This window comes from Manis pentadactyla, chromosome 15, assembly GCF_030020395.1.
Source record: "Manis pentadactyla isolate mManPen7 chromosome 15, mManPen7.hap1, whole genome shotgun sequence".
NCBI classification, from domain to species: domain Eukaryota; kingdom Metazoa; phylum Chordata; class Mammalia; order Pholidota; family Manidae; genus Manis; species Manis pentadactyla.
Window position 1 is genome coordinate 61802399 of NC_080033.1, and position 22092 is coordinate 61824490.

The window sequence follows — 22092 nt, forward strand, 5'->3', positions numbered from 1 at the left end:
GGGCCCTAGGCATCCCTCTCCCTCCCTGTAAGCCCTGTGTTACTGGTTTCTTGTGTATCTAGTTTAGCATTTACAAAAAAAGTAGATATATACCTTTCACCCTTATTTTTTATAGAAACAGAATGCTACAATGTTCTCTTATATTTTGTTTTTCTGCACTCATTGTATTTAAAAACAGAATGTTGAAAATGTATTTCAATAAAGAAAAACTATGTTCATTTACCCTTTGACTCAGCAATTTCCAGTTTTAAGAATCTATGCAAAAGCTCCATAGGCAAAAACAAAATATTGTATATTGGCTATTTACAGAGTATTTCAGAAGGAAAGAAGGAAGCATCCACCAACAACTGATAAAAATGGTTCCCACTGGGAATGGGGAAAACAGGAGGGGAAGAGGAAGACCTCTCTGAATGTACCTTTTTTTTTTCAAAGTAATTTTAACTTTGTAACCATATAAATATTTTACATAACTTCTTCAAAAGTCCCCCTAAAGATTAAAAGTAAAATGAAACAAAATTAACTGTGTATAGATTTGAATCCATAACAAGAGAGGAACTATTTTCAAGTGACTTTAAAACACTCATGATCCCTAGACAAGGTTTCTCAACCTCAGCACTATTGACATTTTGGACCTGACCTTCTTTGTTATGAGGGGTTGTCCTGTAGGATGTTAGCAACAGCCAAGGCTCAGGTGAGTTTCCCTGACTGGCAATGCTTTGCAAGTATTGTCACACATCATGCTGGGGGAATTAAGTACTGGGTGTCCGACTCCACTGGGAGAGTGTTTTAAAATGTAGGAGGGAGGGTGCCATGCCCCAAGGAGCCACATGGAGAAGCCAGGGTTGGTCAGGAGGCAGAGGAAGCAAGGATGCCACGTGGGCAAGAGCCATTACTATGAAGTGGGGTGAAGGTGCGGGGCAGGGTAGACAGGCATGGGATTGGCTAGTTTAACTAATTTCAGTGGGCTCTGAGGCACGTGGGGCCATCCCTAATTTTCTGGTTCTTGGCCCTGGGGTGATTCGGGCAGGCGGATAGTGGCCCAGGGTGTGAGAGCCCCATCGAGAGAGTGGTGGGAGTACAGGTCTGGTTGGTGTATGTATAAAAGGTGCACTGACTGAAGAGCCTTTTACTCACTCCAGGAGCTGGCGAGCGCTGGGTGGGGAGCAGTCTCTCCAAGTCAGCAAGGCCCCAGATGTCAAAGCATTAGAGGCACATGGTTAAAACAGAAAGGACAACTAGTAGCTTGCACCTGTTTTCTCCTGGACTTTGCCCATGGGCTTTTCCTTTGCTGACTGCATCTTTTCACTGTAATAAACTATAACTATGAAAATAACAGATTTTCTGAGTTCTGAGTCTGTCCAGTGAATCATCAAACCTGAGGATGGTCTGAGCCAGCTTTTTATCACCAGGTGAAAGGGTAATGGTGAAAATCATAATGGGTTAGATTGGGCTGATACCAATGAACCCATCACTCAGTCACTCAAAGTAGGAGAACCAGATGTTATGTTCCTCTTGATATTATGCAACAGAAGTATATGTAGTCACCCAAGAAGTATTTGAGTCAAAGGAATTGAACCTAAATCTAATCAAGCCTCTTCATGTGGCTGAAAAGTTGTAGGAAATGGGGGGGGGATAGAGGAACCTGTTATCAACAGTGGGAGGGAATAAGCGGCAAAATCCAGAATTGGGGTATTCTACCGGCCAAATGACCCATTTGTTAAACACATAAAAAAGGCAGGTGGGCTGTTACAGATTCAGTGAGACAAAAGAGAGACGAAGCCAAACCAATCAAATGCATTGTGTAGACTTTGGATCCTAACGGAACAAATCAGTAGTCAAAGACATTGTTGAGACAACAGGGGAAACCCAAACACAGACTGCATAATAGACATTAAGGAGTTATTAATGTTGTTTGGTGACATATGCTGGTTAGGACTTGCTTTAGAATATGCTCCAAGGGAAAAGAAATTGGAGGGAGGGGGAATAGATTGGATAACAGCATAAAGCTGATGGTCGTTAAGTCTGGGTTCATGGGCGTCCACTGTGCTATTTTATTTTTGTGTCTATTTGAAAATTTCTGCAACAAGTTAAAAAATAAAAGAAAATGTGTTTAAAAATTAGGAGTTACTAGCCAAATATGGGTGAAGAAAATGTAGTAAAACACGTGATCTAATTAAATGTATGAAATTTGAGAACCTGCCAATATTTCAGAGATGTGACTTTGAGGCATAGGTGAAATTATAAGAATTTAAGAGATTTAGGTAGAATGTCTAAGCACCATGTTTAGCTCTTAAGGGAACAGGCAGAAGCTTAAGGTGAGGCTGCCTCTCATCTCTGGCCTTCCAGGTTTTCCCAGTCTGTTCTGAAATCTAAATTTAGGATTTTTCTTTTTTTTTTTTTTGGTGCAAATTTGATAAATTTGCCATAAAATTTAGGAATAAAAAGACATTACCCCCTTACAGTCTCATATGAATCTGTATCCTTTAAAATAGAATATCATGAGACAGAGATCTATAGTCTTCTGTAGATAAAAGCTCCTGCACAAACATGGGATTTGGGGTCACACAAAAGACTCCCTCTGGTCAAAGCAACATACGGGAGAGCCTGGCCTTTGGGTAGTGGTGTTTTTGCCTTCCTTGCTTTCCTGCTATCTAAAAGGATTTCTGATGGAAAAAAATTCAAGAATAATTTTTTAGGACAAACATGTATTACTTCTGTAAACAAAAACAATTTAAGAACGCATGTTCACACACAAACTTGTACACACATGTTCAGAGTAGCACTATCTGCAGTAGCCAAAAAATCAACCTAAATGTCCATCAACTGATGATTAAACAAGACATAATACATCCATAAATTGATTTGTTTTTATTCCATAAAAGGAATAAAGTACTAATTCATGCTATGACATCAAGAATCTTAAAAACATGCTAAGTGAAAGAAGCCAGTCACAGAAAGAAGCCAGGAACACCACCTATTCCATTTATATGAATTGTTCAGAATAGGCAAATCCATAGAGGCAGAAAGTAGATTTTTGGTTGCCCTAGAACCAGGAGGGTTGAGGGGAACTGCAAGTGGGGGCTAATGGTACCATACTGGGTTGAATAGTGTTCCCCCCATTTAGAACAAAAAATATTCTAAAATTGATCTGTGATGGTTGCACAACTCTGTTGACATACTAAAAAACCACTAAATCGTACATTTTAAGTGGGTATATTTTATGGTTATGTGACCCATATCTCAATAAAACTGCTATTAAAATATATTTAAAGTTATACAAAAATTCTCAAGAGCCAAAAGGACCTTGAGTAATCCCAGCATGGAGAATTTCCACTTTCAGTCCATAATTTGAGGTGTGAAGAGGTTGGCAGTTAAATATTAGATGTCTGTTAAAACAGGTTGGTTGTTAGGTCTGTTGCTGTTAGGATGTAGCGACTTTTGGACAGAACTCTTTCAGTTGAAAGTCATAGAAAACCTACTCAAACAGGCGTGCTTGAAACACCAATACGAACTTATCTCACATATTGAAGTCCAGGGTGGGCCAGAGGCTTCAGAAATCCAAGCAAGGTTGCTAGAGGTCCGATTCCCTTGGCGGTTTCCTTCCTTCCTGCCTTCATTCTCAAGCGGGCTGTCTCTGTGGTGACAAAGGCAGCCCCTGGCAGTCCCAAGAGTCAGCTCCTGATACACAGGGAGAGACGATCTTTCCTGCTGCCTCTGCCAATAGCTGCAGGGCTGGTTCACATTCCATGGAGTAAGGTTTGCTTTATCCAAGTCCCATGGATAGGGCAGGAAAGGGGAGCTCTCCACAGGAAGAAAGCCTGGGCATATAAAATGGTATGTCCATGCTGCCAGGTGAAGCTCTGAAACCTGTGGATTCAAACACCATCTCAGCCCAATAAATACTAGCTGAATCATCATAGGCCCACACAAGATGGAGCTACTACAGAGTGCTTTTAAGGCATCATATTCCAAATTCTTATTCCATGTTTTAGAATAGCAATAAAACACAAGTTAGGACAGATAGCAAGGTCATCAGCAAGATGCCATTTTAGCATAGAGCTTCTTTAAGTACAGATGTCCCATGTTCCAGAATTCCGTTCATATTACACAGAAGAGATGTGTCTCTCTGGTAGATGGCGAACTTTTTTCCTGACTCAGCTGGAAGGAAAGCTAAGCTTTGTCCAGCACAAAGGAAGCAGCAGTCCAGTATGAATGGCTGGGAAACTCCGCTACAGTAAGCTCTTCACAAGTCTTCCCTTCTCATTTAAACTGGTGATATTCTGGTGGATTTCTGATCCAGGATCCAAAGGCCTGCTTCCGGAGTATGTTCCAGGCCTCCTGGTAAGCAGATGCAGCCTCCTTGTACTCCTGGTATGTCTCCAGCTTCTGCAGCCTAACATACACACACCATCAGGCACATGGGTTTTCACCGGACAGCTCAACCCTATGGCCAACAAGATACCTGAGCGATCAACTGAACAGATTTATACCAGGAGACTTAGGAATGGGAGGAATCTGCTCTGCTTTCTTAGAGCAACTTGGTCTCCTTGTAGGATATTCACTAGACAGCAACATGGATAACAGCAGGTAAGGATAAACAGAATGCTACTTTTGTCTGGTCCTGGTGGAATCAGATAAAACAAGAGTAACTGTCTACTGTTTGGTTTACAGTTTTCTCAGCATCTATAACTTCCACCTGAGGATCTAGCCATTAGAAATTTCTTGGGTGCATATTCCCAAACCACTTTCCATTATGCATATCCTCCTGTGTAGTGCCAGCCAACACCCCTTTCTGAATCCCTCCATGGTCTTGGACTGCTGAAGAATGGCTGACATGCTGAGCAATATTTTAATACTTATTCCCAGTTAAAAGATTTTTTTCTGATGAAGATTCTTTCCTTTGATCAAACTTGGGTCTGGCTCCTCTGAGCTATCTTTGCGTCTCTGCCCTGACCTTTAGCCCTGTCCTTGCCATCTTATAATCGAGGAGACTGATAATCATGTCTTATTGATTCAGTTTTGTCCTGCTTCTACTCTTTCATTTTTGGCCAAGATCTGAGGAGACACACATTGTTTCTTAGCTCACTTGAGCACAGAGCAAAGCTGCTTGTTGTAGCAAACACTGGTTTCAGTTGTTGATCAATTTCTATAGCTTTTTATGGGTTAATGTGTGAGATCCACACACAAGACAAGGCTAAGCTTTATCTGAGCTCCATATTCCTAGAAAACAGTATGGTTAAGAAATCTCCCGCCCACCCTTGTGTTCTGGGAAATAGCTTACTGCAAAGAGGTCTCTTCCCTATAAGACTTAGATAAGACTCATGGATGACCCTCTGGTTTACCTATGACAAGGCCAGACGGACCCTCCAAACTCCCATTGTCTCATAATGATGACTTGAGCTGCCTGTATCCACACAATCTCCACCGAATCCCTGCTACCTTCACCAAAATTAGTTATGCTTCTCTCCTTCCCCCAGGTCCCTGAACTCTGACCCCCCCCTAAGCCTGAGCCAGCATCAGTGTGTAATGATCCCTTCTGGACAGCCTCCTGAGAGTCCACTGGCCACAAGGAAAGGCATTCCTTCTCACTTGTCCCCATCATACCACCTGCGCACCTGTTCCTGGTTCTTTCCAGCCTTGTACACCGCTCCCTATAAAGGAAAATTCCTTTCTACCTGCCGTTTGAGAGGCTTACAGATTTTAGGACTGGAGCATTCTCGCTTCACATTAGTCCTCCTCCTCTATTGCAACAGCTCCCTTCCCTTATCACAATAATCCTTTTGAATACAATCTCTCCTGACCTAAGGCCAGACTTATTTTATAGACACAGAGAATATATGGAAATCCATCTGTCAGTTTGATTCATTTTTCCAGACAAGAAGCAAGCAAAGGGAGCACAGATGCCTGGAGGGCATCGACATGCCTGCGGTGTGCAGGGGGGCTAGCTCCCTCGGCTGGGAGGCTTCTCCTACTCCTTAGCTTCCCCACTGTTGCAAGTGAAAGGATGTGGCTGGTCTTTGTTGCCAGTTCCTGGGAGGGGAGCTCTAAACTTACAACTTTCCAAGTGATAGGAATGGCTTTGTTATTCATAGTGCACCACTCAGGTCACACCCGAGTTTATGCTTAATGAGATGCCTAATGAGGGGGGCCCTGGATAGTTTCAGGATGGGGCTGGTCTTGACAGCAAGACTAACTCCAAGATTAGAGGGTTGGGGCTTTGAGCTACCTGATGTCAGTCTGACCTCCTGGGGGGCACAGAGACTGAGTTCAATCACACCACGTGATCAACGATTCCCTCGCACTTAGGTAATGAAGCCCCAGTAAAGCTCCGATGGGGAAGCCCCGGTGGGCTTCCCGGTTGGTGACCACAGTGACGTACAGGAATGGCAATGGCACTGTGTTTGGGATCCTCACAGACTTCGCTCTGGGTCCCTTCTTTTAGCTGCTTCCTGATTTGTATCCTTTACGATAAAAGGTTATTGTGAGCATAGTGCTTTCTTGAATTCTCTGAGTTGTTCTATTGAATTATCTAACCTGAGGGGCTCGTGGGAATCCCCAAGTTTGTAGTCAGCTGGTCAGAACTGTGAGAAGCTTGCAGGTCTCTGACTGCGGCTAGTGTCTGAAGTGGGGCAGTTTGTAGGAACTCTGTGCTCTCAATCTGTGAAGTTTGCCTAATTCTGGGTAGCCAGTGTCTGAACTGCACTCACACCTACCTCTGAAGTAGTTTTTTAGTTTTCTATGTTCCTGTTTGGAGAGTGATTTAGATTGTAGAGCTGCAGTTCACAACCACCCATGTGAACAAAGGAAAAAGAGCAGAGAGAAACAAAATATATTGCTCTTCAAGCACCCATATTTCCCACACTCTCCATGTAGAGGTGGAATGAGGGAGGGCCGAGAATGGGCCAAGACCCAATTCTGCCCTTAGTCTCTCGTGGCTCTACCACCAAACTACCTCCCTCCACACCTCACAGACGTATCTGTGATCAGGGCCATGGGAATACAAAGTGTGGAGTCAGTAATGAAGGCCCACTGGCCTAGGGAACCACCACTCCTGCCAAAGTTTCCTACCATTCCTAAGCCAGAATTAACTCACAGGTCTTCCTAAATATGAAATGACATGGGTCAATGGTGTCACCTGAGTGTGTCTGGCCATTTGTCTTCTGAAATACTGCTTAGCAGCTTCTGGAATGATCTAAAGAGTTCCACTTTGCTGATTCGAGATCTGTTTGGAAAAAGAAGACAAAGAGAATTTATTAACTGTTTACTATGTACCAGGCTCCTATCAAAGATACCAGGCTTGGTATCTTTGTGTATCTTGGTATAAAAAGATATGGTATCTTTTTAGTTTTGAATGTGCCATATCCCCCATTTTCACCTGTACTTGTCAAGAAGAAAAAACTAGATTTCAGTGTCTGATTAGGGTTAAGTGCAAAAAGGAACCTCATCTTTAATATCATCAGTGAAATCATCAAGGTGACAGGCTTTATGGGGTAAAGTCAGAGGTGGAATTACTAACCCCCACCTCCACCCAGGACACCTATCAGCAATGTTTGGCTACCTCCTTTCAGGAGAGATGGCCCCTGTGGGAATATCACTTACGGGACATGAAAGCTTTGTTGCAGAGACTTGAGTGTTAAAGAGGCAGAATCTCCAGACTATGGATAGAGATTTCCTTCAAAGCCTAGAACCAAACCAGACCTTTGCAGCAGGGTTTTGTTTGTGTGTTAGGGCATGCCTTCAACACTTAACCAGGAAGTTTGCAACCCTGCCTCAGTCTTCACTTCCTGCTTCTGCAGAGCCTCAAAGTTAGCCAGAAGTGAGGGCTTAGGGCTTTCTCAGGTCTTTCCTGAGCGTGAACACAGTCCCTATGGACAATGGGATGCTTTGGAGGTCAGTCCTTTGCTTCTAACACCAACATGGAGGCCAGAGTCTGGAGTAGTGAAAGAAGTGAGTTTCTTACCAGCCCACCTGGGCCTTCTTGGTTTTGCCCATCCATACACTGTGATCTAGATTGCATGCGCCTCCTTCCTTTCCTTCATATATGCAGCTCATGAGCTGACCAGAGGTTGGAAACTGTTGTGTGTGCCAGCAATGTGCAGTCCCATCTTTACACACTGCGTCTTCACCAATTGTACCATCAGCTCAGACACTGTGGTCGTTACTGGTGTATATGAGGTGGAGATTGTACAGTGTGCCCAAAGCGCCCTTACCTAGGCTGGGACCTACAACCTGCAGAAATCACTGCTTAAAAGGGGACCCTGAGCCCTCACATGCCACTCTCCCTGGAACTTCAATGTGCTAGAGTGGCTGCTGGCACTCAGGAATATAAGGCTGCTTTAACATTAAACTAACAAACACCCAAAGCCAAAGAACTAAAGAACAAAAAGTCCAAAGCCAAAAACTAAAGGAACTCATTAACAGATTAAAGGAGGAAAGTGATATAATTACGAGGAAAAAGTATGCAGATAAGCATTTGTTAGAATTCAACATCTACTAAATGATTTAAAAACTTTTAGCAAACTAGGACTAGGAAAGATAGTACTTAAATTCAAAAGGATAGCAAATATATATCCTTAAAATCAGGGCTAAGACAAGTGTTTTGCCACCACTGCTTTTATCCAATGTTAGACGGAAGGTTCTGGCCAATAAGACAAGAAATAAAAGGAATCAGGAGTGAAAAGCAAAAACCAAAAGTCATTATTTGCAGCTGATTGTGATATTGTCAGTTCTAACTGATATTGACAGTAAGTCAAGAAAAAGCAAAAGCAATGAGGGATTGGAGAGAAAATATTATTTTCAAAGACTGTCTACATTAAAAAAATGCAAAAGAATTCCCAGGTAAATTAGTAGAATAACAAGAATTAGAGGATTGCTGGATATAAGCATTAATTGCAACACAGAGAAACAAAAAATTGATTGCAACAGCAATGACCAGAAAGTGAAATAAAAGGAAATTACTTAAATAGCATCTATGGTAGCCGACCTCCAAGATGGTGATTCTTGCCTTCTGGAATTCATGCTCCTGTGTAATCCCCTGCCATGCTGCATAGGGCAGACCCATGTAATCATCAGGAGATCACAGATGCTGCATGACTTTTGGAACCAGCTCGTAAAGACAACTGACTTCTGCCTTGCTTTCTGGGATCACTTGTTTGGGGAAGGCAGCCACTGTATTGTGATGATGAATACTCGTCGACTTGGGGAGAGATCCAAGCTGTGAGGAACTGAGGCCTCCTGCCAACAGCCATCACCGACCGGTCAGCTGTGAGCATGCTACTTCGGAGTCAGATCCTCCAGCCCCAGTCAAGCCTTCAGATGAATGTCTGACATAATGAACTGCATCCTCAGGAGTCCCTGAGTCAGAATGACCTGGCTAAACTCCAACCAAATTCCTGACCCACAGAGACTATGTGAAATTATAGACGTTAATTGTTGTTTTAAGTCTTAGAAGAGGGAAAGACAAATTTGTTAAAGAACAACATTCAAGGAATAAATTTAATAAAAGATGTTAAAGATTTATATGAAGAAAATAATAAAACTTTATTAAAATATATGTAAGAAGACCCAAATAAGTGAAAACTTAAAATTGCTTGTTATAAATTTGGGACACAACTGCCAACCTGGCATCAACATTAGAGAGAGGGAGATATACCATATACCATATTCCTAGTTTGGAAGACCTAATACTGAAATATGTCATTTTTTTACTGTATGTAGGTTTTCAGGTAGATGAGAATGCTAGGTGTCATGTTCACCATGAACTAGAATCAAAGAGTTCATCTCCAGATTTGGGACTTTGCAGCCAATTTTGGTGACGGGACCATATGCTTATTGTACAGGAAGTCTAGAGAGTTTTACAGAGTTAACATTTCTACTGCCCACAGCTCTGTGAATCAGCAAAGGCAGAAAATAAACTAATATACTGCCCCAGATTATCATATTTCCCTTTGAAATATTGAGTCCATAAGACTTTTGTTATAACCCAGTGGCCACCAATGTACAACTAAGAGAACATTTGGCTATATTATTACAGAGCGTTAATGAAGTATGTCAAGGTGTTTCATTCACAAGACAAAGAAGCCTTAGCAAATCAACCGTGCAATGGTCTGTAGCCTGAAGAAAAGCTCATTAAAGAAACACACCACTCAAACTAACTGGAACGAGCCCGACTGGACTCTATTTACCACCAGTATTGTGGTGAAATGTCAAGGCCTCCAGTGTCACTGACAGCAGCCATCAGTGCTAGAGAGCTTCGCAGCTTCTTGAGATCAGATCTGTCAATGTTTTCAATATTCTTCCCTCTGGAGGACCAACTGGCACTTTCTCTAAGAATGTTTTTGGTCTAAGTCACCTCATAAGTAGTGTTAAGGCATTATTATATCTATAAAGACAGGCTGGGAATGCTGGAAACCTCTCCTCAGCTGGAGAAGAGCTCCCTCCAGAGGGGTAAGATCTTTTTCAAGATCTTCTCAACAGCGGAAAGGTGATCATACTAGTGATTCCTCTGTCAGAGACCCACCACTAAACAGCGCCGCCCCTGCGGAGCACAGCAGTCTCCCTGGTGCTGCCCTCTGCTGCTCTCCAGGGAGCCCTGCTTCCTTTTAGCGGTGAGGATTACATTCTTAATACTGGATTCTTCCTGGGGAGTTGGTTAACTGCTGCTTGGTGCTTCAAAGAGCTAGGAAGCTCCACATAGATAATTGTTTAAAGATTACACATTCGCATTGTTATTTTCAAACTAACCCTATCTTTAACATGCTAAGACACATAGATTTTTTTTAAAGACCCCTCACCCTTTTATTTTATAAACCAATGAGCCATGTAATGAGATCTCTCCAGAATGCTTTGGTATTTCCCCTGGGATGGGAAAGAGAACTTGTCTCTTTAGGGCAAGGAGAATTTAAAAAGAATTTGCCACTTTAGGGCAAAGAGGAAAATTAAGCTTCTTGGAAATAAGGATCCTTTATCTGGTTCCTGTTATTATCACATTTTCTATAGAAAATATAAAGATTTAAATAAAATACTTCCTTCTAGTGCTGCACCAAGTACATTAAATGTCTCTGCCATCAGTCTGAGTTCACATTCCCCATAGTTCTAAAAAGGTGGTCCCAGGATGCCAGCACTCAGGTATGAGCAGTGAGAAAACCTGCTTTCTCCCCAGCAGCAACTAGTCTTTTGAATAAAAGTACCTCTGACTCTTTCACATATAATATGAAGCAGCTTCATTTGGCGACTGCGGGGGGAATCAACCTTAACAGATGTCCACTGCCAGTTCTGTACCATGATAGAGGCACTTTCTCTCACTTACTTCTTACGACAGTCCTGTGTGACAGACACTCTTAGTTACCCTTGATTTATCATTGGGGAAAGGAGGCTCAGAGAGATAAAGTAATTTGCCCAAGTTCACCAACTGGGGAGGAAAGGAGCCAGGAATTAAATATCCATCTCTTGAACTGCAAAGCTTCTACTTTTCCCACCACACACTCTATCCCTGTATAGAGTCTGCCTTCTAAAAGGAGTGATATCCACAGCACGTCAGAGACCTCAGATCACTTACTCCAATATCTCCAATATCCTAGTTTTACAGATATAAACACACTTAGGCTCAGAGAGCAACTGGACTTGTTCCCAGTCGCCCGGTTATCTGGAGACTGAGCGAGGGTGAGAACACGAGGCACTCCCAGTCAATGGCAAGCTGGACAACAGTGCTGCAGGGACTGGAAAAGATGGTAAGTGTGAGCCAGAAGGCAGTGGTAGCTGAGCTTGTGAGGTAAAAGAGGGCTGTAGATGCACAGTGAAGAAGAGCATTTAGACCAAAGCGCAGCAGTGAACCGAAGCCACATCAGGTGGGTGGGGCCAGTGTAAGAGTTGCTGTCAGCCTGTCACTGACAGCACAAACAGAGCTCAGCAGGAAATGTGGTCTCTGTGCTTCGCGACCTGCTTTGATCACACATCCTGGCCTGTGCTAAGATCCGGTCCCATAACAAACACAAACAGTGTCCCAAAGCCAGGAGGCCCAGGGGAAAAACTGGTCCAAAGATCTCCACCCCCTCAACAGTTTTGTAAATATTACTCAGTTCAACAACCTAGGCCATCAGGAGACAGGCTGGGTTTGTGGTCTAGGGCTGTCTAGGCTGTCTGAACCCTGGTGAGTGGCTGTGAAAAACAAACGACACAAAGAAAAGAAATACCTATGAACTTTAATTACGAGACAGCTTTATATAAGGGCATAAAATGGAAAGGCAGCTTAGAGTGAAGAGAGACTACCCGTAAAGGACGGGAGGCCTACATGGTCCCTCAGCGGCAGCTCCGTCTACCTGGGATGGAAATGCCTCTGGCGGGAGGGCACTCTTCCACAGCCCCTCCACCCCGAGGCTGCTACAGACCACCTGCGGCTCCCTGGGAGGGGGAGCAGGGAGGGTGAGACTGGCTGAGCAGTTGGCAAGAGAAGAACCAGTAAGGCAGGTGCATGCACCTCCAAACGCAGAAGGATAAGATCGGAGTCTCATGTCCAGCAGATCACTTGCTCTGCATTTCAGTAAAAGCCAGTTTGCAGATACAAAGTCCTGTTTCCACAGTGCCCTTTTTGCCAATCCAATCACTGTGGAGCTTCATAAATGATTTCTGACCTGCCAAACCAGGTTCCAACTTTGACCTACTAAACCAGAATACTTGGAGGTAAAGGCCAAGAAAGTGTTCTTTCCAAAATCTTCCAGTGGAAAGAAGAGTCTTTAAAAAAAATGGTGTTAGGAGAACTGGGTATCCACATGGGTCCAATGAAGTTGGACCTCTACCTCACACCTTATAGAAAAATTAACTCAAAATGGGTCCAAGTCCTAAACATAAGAGCTAAAACTATGAGAAGAAAATAAATTTTTTGTGACTTTGGATTAGGCAATGGTTTCTTACATATGATGATACTAAAAGCACCTTTGGTGGTTTTAAAATCCAGATAAAATAGACTTCATCAAAATTTAAAACTTCTGTGTTTTAAAGGACACATTCAAAAAGTGAAGGGACAGCACACAGAATTGGAGAAAATATCTGCAAATATGTATCTGATAAAGTACCCAGAATAAAAATATCTTGTAACTCAATAATAAAAAGGTAAGTAAAACAATTTTTAAAAAGTGGACAAAGGATTCAGAATAGATGTAAGAAGTATAAACAGCAAATAAGTACATGTTCTAACAGTTATTAAGGAAATGCACATCAAAAGCACAATGAGATAGCACTTCACACCCATTAGAATGGCTACAATAAAAAAGACAGACAACAAGTATTATAAAGGATGTAGGATAATTGAAACTCACATACATTGCTGGTGGGAGTTTAAAATGGTGCTGCTGATATGGAAAACAGTGTGGCAGTTCCTCAAAAAATAAAAGTTTATCATATGACCCAGCAATTTCACTCTTGGGTATATGAGAGATAGGAAAACATATGTCTGCTCAAAAGCTTGTATATAAATGCTCACAGCAGCAGTATTTACAACAGCCAAAAATGAAATAACCCAAATGTCCATCAATGGAAGAATGGATAAACAAAAGCTGGTATATAAATGTAGGTATACAGAGGTGAAGTACTGATACATGCTAAAACACAGAGGAACCTTGAAATCGTCATGCTAAGTGAAAGAAGTCACATATTGTATGATTTCATGTAGTGAAATGTCCAGAATAGGCAAATCCAGAGACAGAAAGTAGATTTGTGGATGCCAGGGGCTGAAGAAGGGGATGGGGAGACTGCTAATGGGAGTGGGGTTTGTTTATGGGGTGATGAAAACGTTCTGGAGTTAGAGAGTGGTAAAGTGCGAGTGCACGGACACCACCGCTTTCTGCCCCAGTACGTGTACCTGGCCTGAAGGTGTCCGATTCCTTTCTTCGTTGTTCCCTGTGGAAAGCCGTTGGCAGTGACGTCCAATGGCTGCTCAGGAACTGCGCTCCAGCTGATGGCTGTGAAGAGATAAGACTGTTCAGTTTTCTATAAATGTCAAAGGTGTTTTAATAAAACGATTTGCCTGCCTCTGCAGACCCGTGAGAGCTGGATGTGGCGTCCAAGACAATGTCTGCCACTCTGAGGCTTGGCCTCCAGAGAACAACAGTATAAAGTAGCTCATGATTCATCAGCAGCAGCATTAAAGTAGGTAACAATAGTTGAGCATTTATTATATGCTGGACACAGTAAATGTATGAAATGGAATTATTTACTAATTTAATCCTCTTTACAACTGATAAATAAATGATATTCTTGTCTGAAGATGAAGAAACTGAGGCTAAGAGAGGATTAGTCAGTTGCCCAGGGTCATACAGAGGATGAACTTGACCCAGTGTTGGTGTCCCCCAAGTCCACACTATTGACTCAGGTGGCAAACTGCCTCCCCAGGCTGGGAGGATGCAGCCCCTCCCAGGCTACTCCATGGTCTGAGGACAAGTTACCCCAGGGCAAGTGGAACCTGGATCCCTTACCTGCCCCACAAGGAACAAGTCGGCCTGGGCTGTCAGCCCTTTTTGCCTGCAATGCGCAGCGGCTCTGTTCAAATAGTAAATCTGACTGCAGTATTTTCACTTCTTGAACTCCAAAGCCTTTGGGTAAAGGTGAGACGTCCTGACACCTAAATGTGAGGAAAAATGCATTCAGTTTAGATGTGCTCCTCAAGAAGAGTACCTAGGCTTATGGACCATATCACCATACAAGTCTTGGTGTGAGGCAAAGGCCTTAGATGTGTGGGTTTATTTATTTGTTTATTTATTTATGGGCAGGGGGCACAGGAGGGTGTGACAGAACAGAATCTAGATCATATGAACCTTATGGCTGGACAAAGATCCTTTCCCATCACTCTGGAATGGTAACTATGAATTGAGTCACCACCCCTTGGTGATTTTAGAAACACCAACTCCATTCCTGGTACTGGCTTTCAAAGATCTGAAAACCTTAAGCAGAAATATTAACTTGTTGGCATCTGCTTCCTGGGGAATCCTTCAAACACACCAGAAAACAAAATCATCCCTTAAGGATAAAAGTTTCATTTTTTTCTCTCATGTCTTTCACACATGATGCCAAGCTAGATGCCAACAAGACACTGGTCTAGAACTGAGCAGACAACAGCTTAAAATCTCAGAGTAGGGAAAGCACATAGAACACAGAAAACATCTTGGGCACAGTGCCTTAGGGTATTTTTTTTTTAACATCTTGGGATGTAGTTTATATACTATAAAATCTACCCATTTGAAGTATATTAATTCAATGCCTTTTTACATATATTCACAGAATTATGCAACTCTCACCACAATCCAAGTCTGTAAGTTTTCATCACCCTGATAAGAAACCCTGCCCCTATTACCAGTCATTCCCTATCCCCTTCTTCAGCCACTGGCACCCACAAATCTACTTTCTATGTCTATGGATTTGCCTATTCTAGGTATTTCACTACATGAAATCATACACTGTGTGGCTTTTCTCACTTTGCATAAGGTTTTCAAGGTTCATGCTTCACTTCTTTTTGTGGCTGAGTAATATTCCATTGTTTGGATCTATTGCCCTTTGTTTTTGCATCCACCAGCTGATGGACATTTGGGTTGTTTGACTTTTTGGCTACTGTGACTAATGCTGCTATGAACATTCATATACAAGTTTTTGTGTGGATGTATGTTTTCATTTTTCTTGGGTATGTACACAGGAGTGGAATAAGTGGTCAGATCCTGAGGCTGCTTCCTGGAGCTGGCCTCAGGGTGGGACATTTGACACAGGGTCACAGGCTTCCCCTGGCCATGGCTTCATCCTGCCTTCAGTTACTACAGAATTAACTGCATTTGGCTGTCCTTCCTTAGGGAAACCTTCCTTGAATGGTCATCCTGTCTTTTATTTTAAGGAATTAACAGGGTTTTAAAAAATTGTGACAGCAACATATGTACACTATGGAAACATGAGAAAACAGAGAAATCACAAAGAAGAAAAAGATGCCCATAATACCAGCACTCAAAGGTAACCAACCGTATTAATATCCTGGTGTATATTCTCCAACATTTTTTGGGTGCATATATACTTTAAGACCAAAATGAACTCACACTATCTTCTAAATTGCTCTTTAAAAATTATGAGCATCTTTCTATGTTAAAAATGCATCAATATTAGTTTTAAGAAAAGTCACTTCTTATTGGTGGCCATTAAAGAATGGTTTCTTTTTCTTTTTGTAAAATGACCACACACAAAGTTGAATTTTGAGCACTTTTTAAACTATTTCCTTAGAGCAAATTCCTGGCAATGGAAGTACTGGATCAAAATGTATGGCTATTTTTAAGGCTTGCTGGGCATCCCTCAGACTGCTTCTCAGCAGGCTGTGCCGTGGAGCCCTCCCTCCCTGCCCGCTCACCTCCCTGTCAGCGCCCTCTGCATGGCCTCCTGGCTGTACGGGCACTGCCCAATGACCACAGCTGACAGGTAGATGGGCTCTTCCAGGAAGTGCATCAACAGTGCCCCTTGGCATCCGAGGACATTCCACCGCGCCAACTTATCACTGCAGGACATGGAGCGAGTCCTGTCTCCCCGGCCTGGCTTCACTCGGAGCAGCCCCACCTGGTGATATGCAGCCCCAGGCCTCCCGGAGTCTCCGACTTCTCCAGGCACACACTTGGCTCCAGTTCTGTAGACGTCCACCACTTTGGCACCATTGGGGGCCTTTCTGGTGACAGCAGCCAATTCCTCTGCAGTGAGATTGGAACTGCTGACATGTGGTGGGACTGGGCTGCTTCTCTGACTGCCAAAGCTCTGATGGTGAGCCATACCATCAGGAGCCCCGGGCTCAAACCTCATCTTTTTGGTCACAGTACTGTCCAGGTCTTCATATTTCCTTTTGTTTTCAGGAGCTTCCAGGTTACCACTGGCTTCTGATGGGTCACTGGCCCAGTCTCTACTGACAGGACAGCAAGGCTGATCTTCAAACTCAAGCATTGGGATGATGGAAGCATCCCCACCTGCGGGAGAAGGAACCCCTTAAGTTCTCAGAGTCAGGCCCCCACACCAGTCGCATCAGCCTCCCTTGGGAACATGTTAGAAATGCAAAGTCCTGGGACCCACAGTAGACCTGACAAATCAGAAACACTGGCGGTGGCACCCAGCAGACCATGTTAACAAGCTCTCCAGGTGATTCTGACGCAAGCCCCAGTTCGAGAACCACTGCCTTAAACAAAGCATAATTCTGTTTTTCCACTGATCTGAGATGAATTAAGAACATTTGCCCAAATTTCCCTAATGGGAATCCTCTGGGGCTCTTATTGAAGACCCTATTCTAGACCCAGTGAGTTAGAATCTCAGGGGTGATGAGGGGGTGAGGGTTGGCAGGTCAGGAAAACTGATTATATTAACAAAGATCCTGGGTAAATCTTATCACAGGAAGTTTTGAAAACACTAGTTTAGACCAGGCTTTCTCAACCTCCGTGTTGCTGACACTTTGGGGACAGATAATTCTTTGTCATGGGGGCTGTCCTGTATATTGCAGGGTGTTGAGCAGTCTCCCTGGTCTCTACCTACCAGATGCCAACAGCACCTCCAATTCTGACCATCTGTGGGGAAAATGGAAGTTCCTGTGGCCAGGATCCCCACCTGCCCCTAAACTACTTGATGATGTAACTGGCCTGCTAGGCTACTGCTTCCACACCCATACGCAATAAGTAATTATTGACTGAGACACTATATAAAGATCTCCGCCCAGTACTCTGGGCAGATGCAGAGATGGAGGTGGATTATGGACCTGCTGGATACAGATGTGATTCTAGTGCTCAACCTACCACTAGGAGAATAAAGCCGGGTATAAATCCTTTTACCCCAAGAACATTCCATTGTCATTTCTCAGTCTCACTGAATCCACAGTGAACTTGCCCGGGGCTGAAACCCTCAGGCAAGACACCATCAATAATATGTCCAGTTGCCAAATGTCCCCTGGGAAGCAAAATCATCCTGAGCTGAGAAACCAGTGGTTTACAATGAACACAGTTTCCCAAGTACATTTTGTGGAATGTCATCCCATTAAGATGCCTTGGAGAACAAAAGTGGATGGTTGATTTCATGCTTAAGTTTGGCAAACAATGCTCACAATTACCCCATATTGGACATTTCTGTGCATATCCTCACAGTAAAGACTCTGCAGTAAACCCCACAACTGGTATTTCCCTTTGGTGGTTTAGACATTTCTGACCCACTCTGGGCTTACAGAAAATCAAAGAAAACTAGAGGTCAGTAAAAAGCACAGCTTCCCCTTAAGAAGGGAGCTACTTCTCCAAACACTAAGATAGCGAGTGTTGCTTTTCTAAAGTGCGTAAATAATACATCTGTATCCTTTATAACCTACGAGTGGGAAAGGCAAGAGATATAGAAGGGGAATGTTGCCAAAAAGGTTGGCTGGCTGATTTCCAGACACTGCACAAGGTGACAGTGACTTTCCAGAACTCACGGGGACCTGCCTCCCACTCTGAAGGCTTGGAGATTTAATCTTGACAAGAAGGCTGAACTTGAGAGGCTGACTTATGCTGATAAAACTCACAAGTAAGAGTCTGAGCTCACCCAGGTACTGAATGATCAATTAGCAATGAGGAAGAATTGCCCAGGGAGCCAATAGTCACATTCTGTAGGTAGCGTTCTTTCTTCCTGCAGACAAACCATGGGTGGACATCGCATTTTAAAAGACTACCAATGAACTAGGGGAGTTAATATCAGTGGTTACAAATTTTGATTTCACAGATTAGTAAAATTTCCAGAAGATTTTATAATTAACAGAGGGTTCACCACTTTTTATTCCATCAAGAGCTTTAACAATACTAATTACCATTTTAATTAAAAAAAGACAACAATATCATTACTTTTACATGGCAAGAAATTAGCTTTTTTTAAAAAACTCATTACACAGTCCTGATTTTTCTCATCTGGCCATAGGCCAGTACACTCTCCCAGAGTACCGCCAGCCTCGGACCACTGATTTGGGTCTGACTGGTGGTCAGGCTGGCTGCTGATGTGTGTCTCCACAATAAGGCCACACCTGCCACTGGAATCCACCAGGCTCCAGCTACTTCAAGTGTGGCCCGCAGGCCATCGTCACTGCCATACAGGGAGCTGGTTAGAGATGCAGTACCTCAGGCTCCACTCCAGACCCACCAAATTTAAAGCTGTCTTTTAACAAGCGTCCTGGGTGACTCATATGAGAAGCAGAGTTAGAAAACATCCTTTGGTGCTTGGACAAAGGTACCGGTGTTAAGAACAGAGCACAGATAAGCCTTGCCTGCCTCTGTATGTCATTTTTCTGGCCTTTGACTCTTAACCAACTCTTTTCCAATAGACTCACTCTTTCTTATGCTACATTATATTACTGAGTTATGATCAAGTCTTCACAGTTATTCTGTCTCTTTAGAGTGATTATCTAACTCTGCTCTAATTACAAGTGTTAGTTTTAAAGTTTGATACTCAGAACAATCTTATATCCTTATTTCAAAGATTTTAGGGTTAGAAAAACTTACAGCCATCCCTAAGTTGTTGTCTACAAAGGGAAGAAATTATTCTCAATTTTTTTTTTTGAGAGGGCATCTCTCATATTTATTGATCAAATGGTTGTTAACAACAATAGAATTCTGTATAGGAGACTCAATGCTCAATGCACAATCATTAATCCACCCCAAGCCTAATTCTCGTCAGTCTCCAATCTTCTGAAGCATAACGAACAAGTTCTTACATGGTGAACAAATTCTTACATAGTGAATAAGTTCTTACATGGTGAACAGTACAAGGGCAGTCATCACAGAAATATTCTCAACTTTTAAGCCAGAAAAACAAACAGGACAGAAATCACCCCTAGACTAGGTCTGGTCTTCCTGCCTAACCAACCACAGCATCTGACTATCTCTTATAACACCAAAACTTAACTAAGTATGACTGTCTACATTCCCTAGAAGACTCTACGAGGGTAAGCAAGGAGCTAGTCTTACACACTGTTATATACTCAGTATGGCATACTGTGCCTGACAAGTAGGAGAAAATATTTGCTTAATGAATGAATAAAACGAGTTTCAGGATAAATTACTATAGAACTCAGGGATTTGGACTTCTAAGCCCTATTATTGATTTTAGACCTTGTGGGGTTTCAGCTTTAAACTTCCCAATCCTGACTGGGAACTGAGAACTGAAAAATAGTTCTAGTGCGGCTCCTTTCTCACTCGCCTTCCCTTGCTAGGGAAGTGATTAGGCACACTGGTCTGTCCACAAAAAGGCGCTGACTTCACTTGTAGCTACATTTCAGGCAGGAGTGCTTTCCTGAGAAACAGATCTATGGGTAAGACAAACATAAGGAAGCAGACAATACAAAAATAATCCAAAGGCTTGAATATACTTACAGGGAGTATGGCTGGAGTAAAACACAAACAAGAGGTCTGGTCTGAGTTTCCACAGTCCTCTCTGAGTCCCTGGGACAAAGATACTATCCTCCTCCAGGGCGGCCGCCAAGTGGAGCTGATGGAGAAGGTACCTAATGGGGTGCAGGATTTACCAGAATGAACCACCAATCTCTGCGGGAAAGGGAAAGACTGGTTGGGGGATTACTAAGAAGAAAAATTCCTGCAGACCAATGGGATGGAGGTGATTTGCTGTTATGAGAATGCTCTACACCACAGATTCTCTAAGTGTGGTCCCTGAACCAGTACAGCATCGTCTGGAATTTGTTAGAAATGCAACATCTCAGGTTACTCTGGACCTGCAGAATCAGAATCACTGGGAGCGGGCCTACCAATCTGATAGTCCTAACAAACCCTCTGGGGGATTCTGATATATACTCAAGCATGAGAACAACTGTCTAGACCAGTGTTATTCAAAGTGTAGTTCACAGGCTGAATAACCAGTGCTACTTGGGAGACTATTAGAAAGGCAAACTCTGGGGTCCCCACCCCAGGCTAAGTCAGATCCTCTGGGGATGTGGCTTTACCTTTGAAAACTCCTTCTGGCTATGACCTCAGCATGGCTGTCATTGAGGATGTCTCCTGTGGCAAAGACAGGACACTAATGAAGACACGTGAACCTAGAGAGACTCTGACTCCCAGAAGAAAAGCCCAGCAGTTTCCCCCAACCTTCAGGATGGCAATGTAGCTCTTGGAGGGCTTTGCCAGAAAGAATCACCATCATTAATGGCAATGCATTTACAGCAGGGTTTCCTCAACTCGGCACTACTGACATTTTGGTTGGAAAATTCTTTGTTGGGGGAGTCTGTCCTGTGCATTTTAGCATGTTTAGCAGCTTTCCAGGGTTCCTGGCCTCTACTCACTAGAAGCCAGTAGCATACGCCCCTGCTCCCTCCCTCCCCACCAGTTGTGACAACCCTAGAAGTCTCCAGACATTGCCAAATGTCCTCTGGGGGGTAAAATCTCCCCTAGCTGAGAACTACTGATTTACAGGGAAATCCTTATCAGGGGGACAGGGGTCCAGATCTTTTGTGCCCTGGTGTCATACTCGTGCTCAGTTCCGTCGAATTCAGCCCACAGTGGTCCTAGAACAGCTTGCTCATATGCAGGAGGCAAGGCCTGGGGAGTGGGGGAAGCAAACTCAACCAAGACTGCTTAACTGGAAGCAGAAGGCAAGAAAGCCAGATGGCTATGGGACTGCCATATACTTTTTGGTGACAAAATCTCAATTTAATTTAAAGGTGCTTTCTGGGGCTTCAGAGAAACTGTGGAATAGCCAGGCCCCAGGAACTGTTGGTTTGAGCACGAAAGTACTGGCCAACTTCCAATCCACTCAAAAACATGTTTTTTGTTGTACAGCATAGAGAATATAGTCAATGGTTCTGGAACATCTGTGATGACAGTAACTACATTAGCTGGGGTGAGGATTTAATAATGTATGTAACTGTTGGATCACTATGTTGTATACTTCAAACCAATATAATATTGTATATCAACTATACTTCAATTAAAAAAAAATGTAAATCCACTGATAGCAACAACAAAAAACATGTTCTTGGTGGCCTTTGCTTCCGGTTTATTTTCATTTTTTAAATGAGTTCCGTCCTTCCAACTGGAGTGACAGTCAGTGGGAATCTGAGAATTCAAAAAGAGAAGAGCA

At 43.1% G+C, this 22092-nt stretch overlaps 1 protein-coding gene across 10 annotated transcripts in view; it reads right to left on the minus strand.

Moving 5' to 3' along the window:
* ADAT1 (adenosine deaminase tRNA specific 1) overlaps positions 1 to 22092 on the minus strand; it is a 36197-nt gene that overhangs the window by 10854 nt on the left and 3251 nt on the right. For 5 of the 10 annotated variants that reach the window (XM_036909310.2, XM_036909311.2, XM_057493187.1 and 2 more), the window contains 7 exons: positions 20960 to 21014; positions 20376 to 20506; positions 16373 to 16973; positions 14469 to 14614; positions 13856 to 13955; positions 7136 to 7222; positions 696 to 4393 (listed from right to left, as the gene is read on the minus strand). In XM_036909310.2, the coding sequence (XP_036765205.2) occupies positions 4261 to 4393; positions 7136 to 7222; positions 13856 to 13955; positions 14469 to 14614; positions 16373 to 16973; positions 20376 to 20506; positions 20960 to 21014 (1253 nt within the window). In that variant the 3' untranslated portion in view covers positions 696 to 4260. Of the gene's footprint in view, positions 1 to 695; positions 5056 to 7135; positions 7223 to 13855; positions 13956 to 14468; positions 14615 to 16372; positions 16974 to 20375; positions 20547 to 20959; positions 21015 to 22092 lie in introns of those variants that run through there. The other 5 variants (XM_036909312.2, XM_057493188.1, XM_036909307.2 and 2 more) reach the window with 4 other exon arrangements.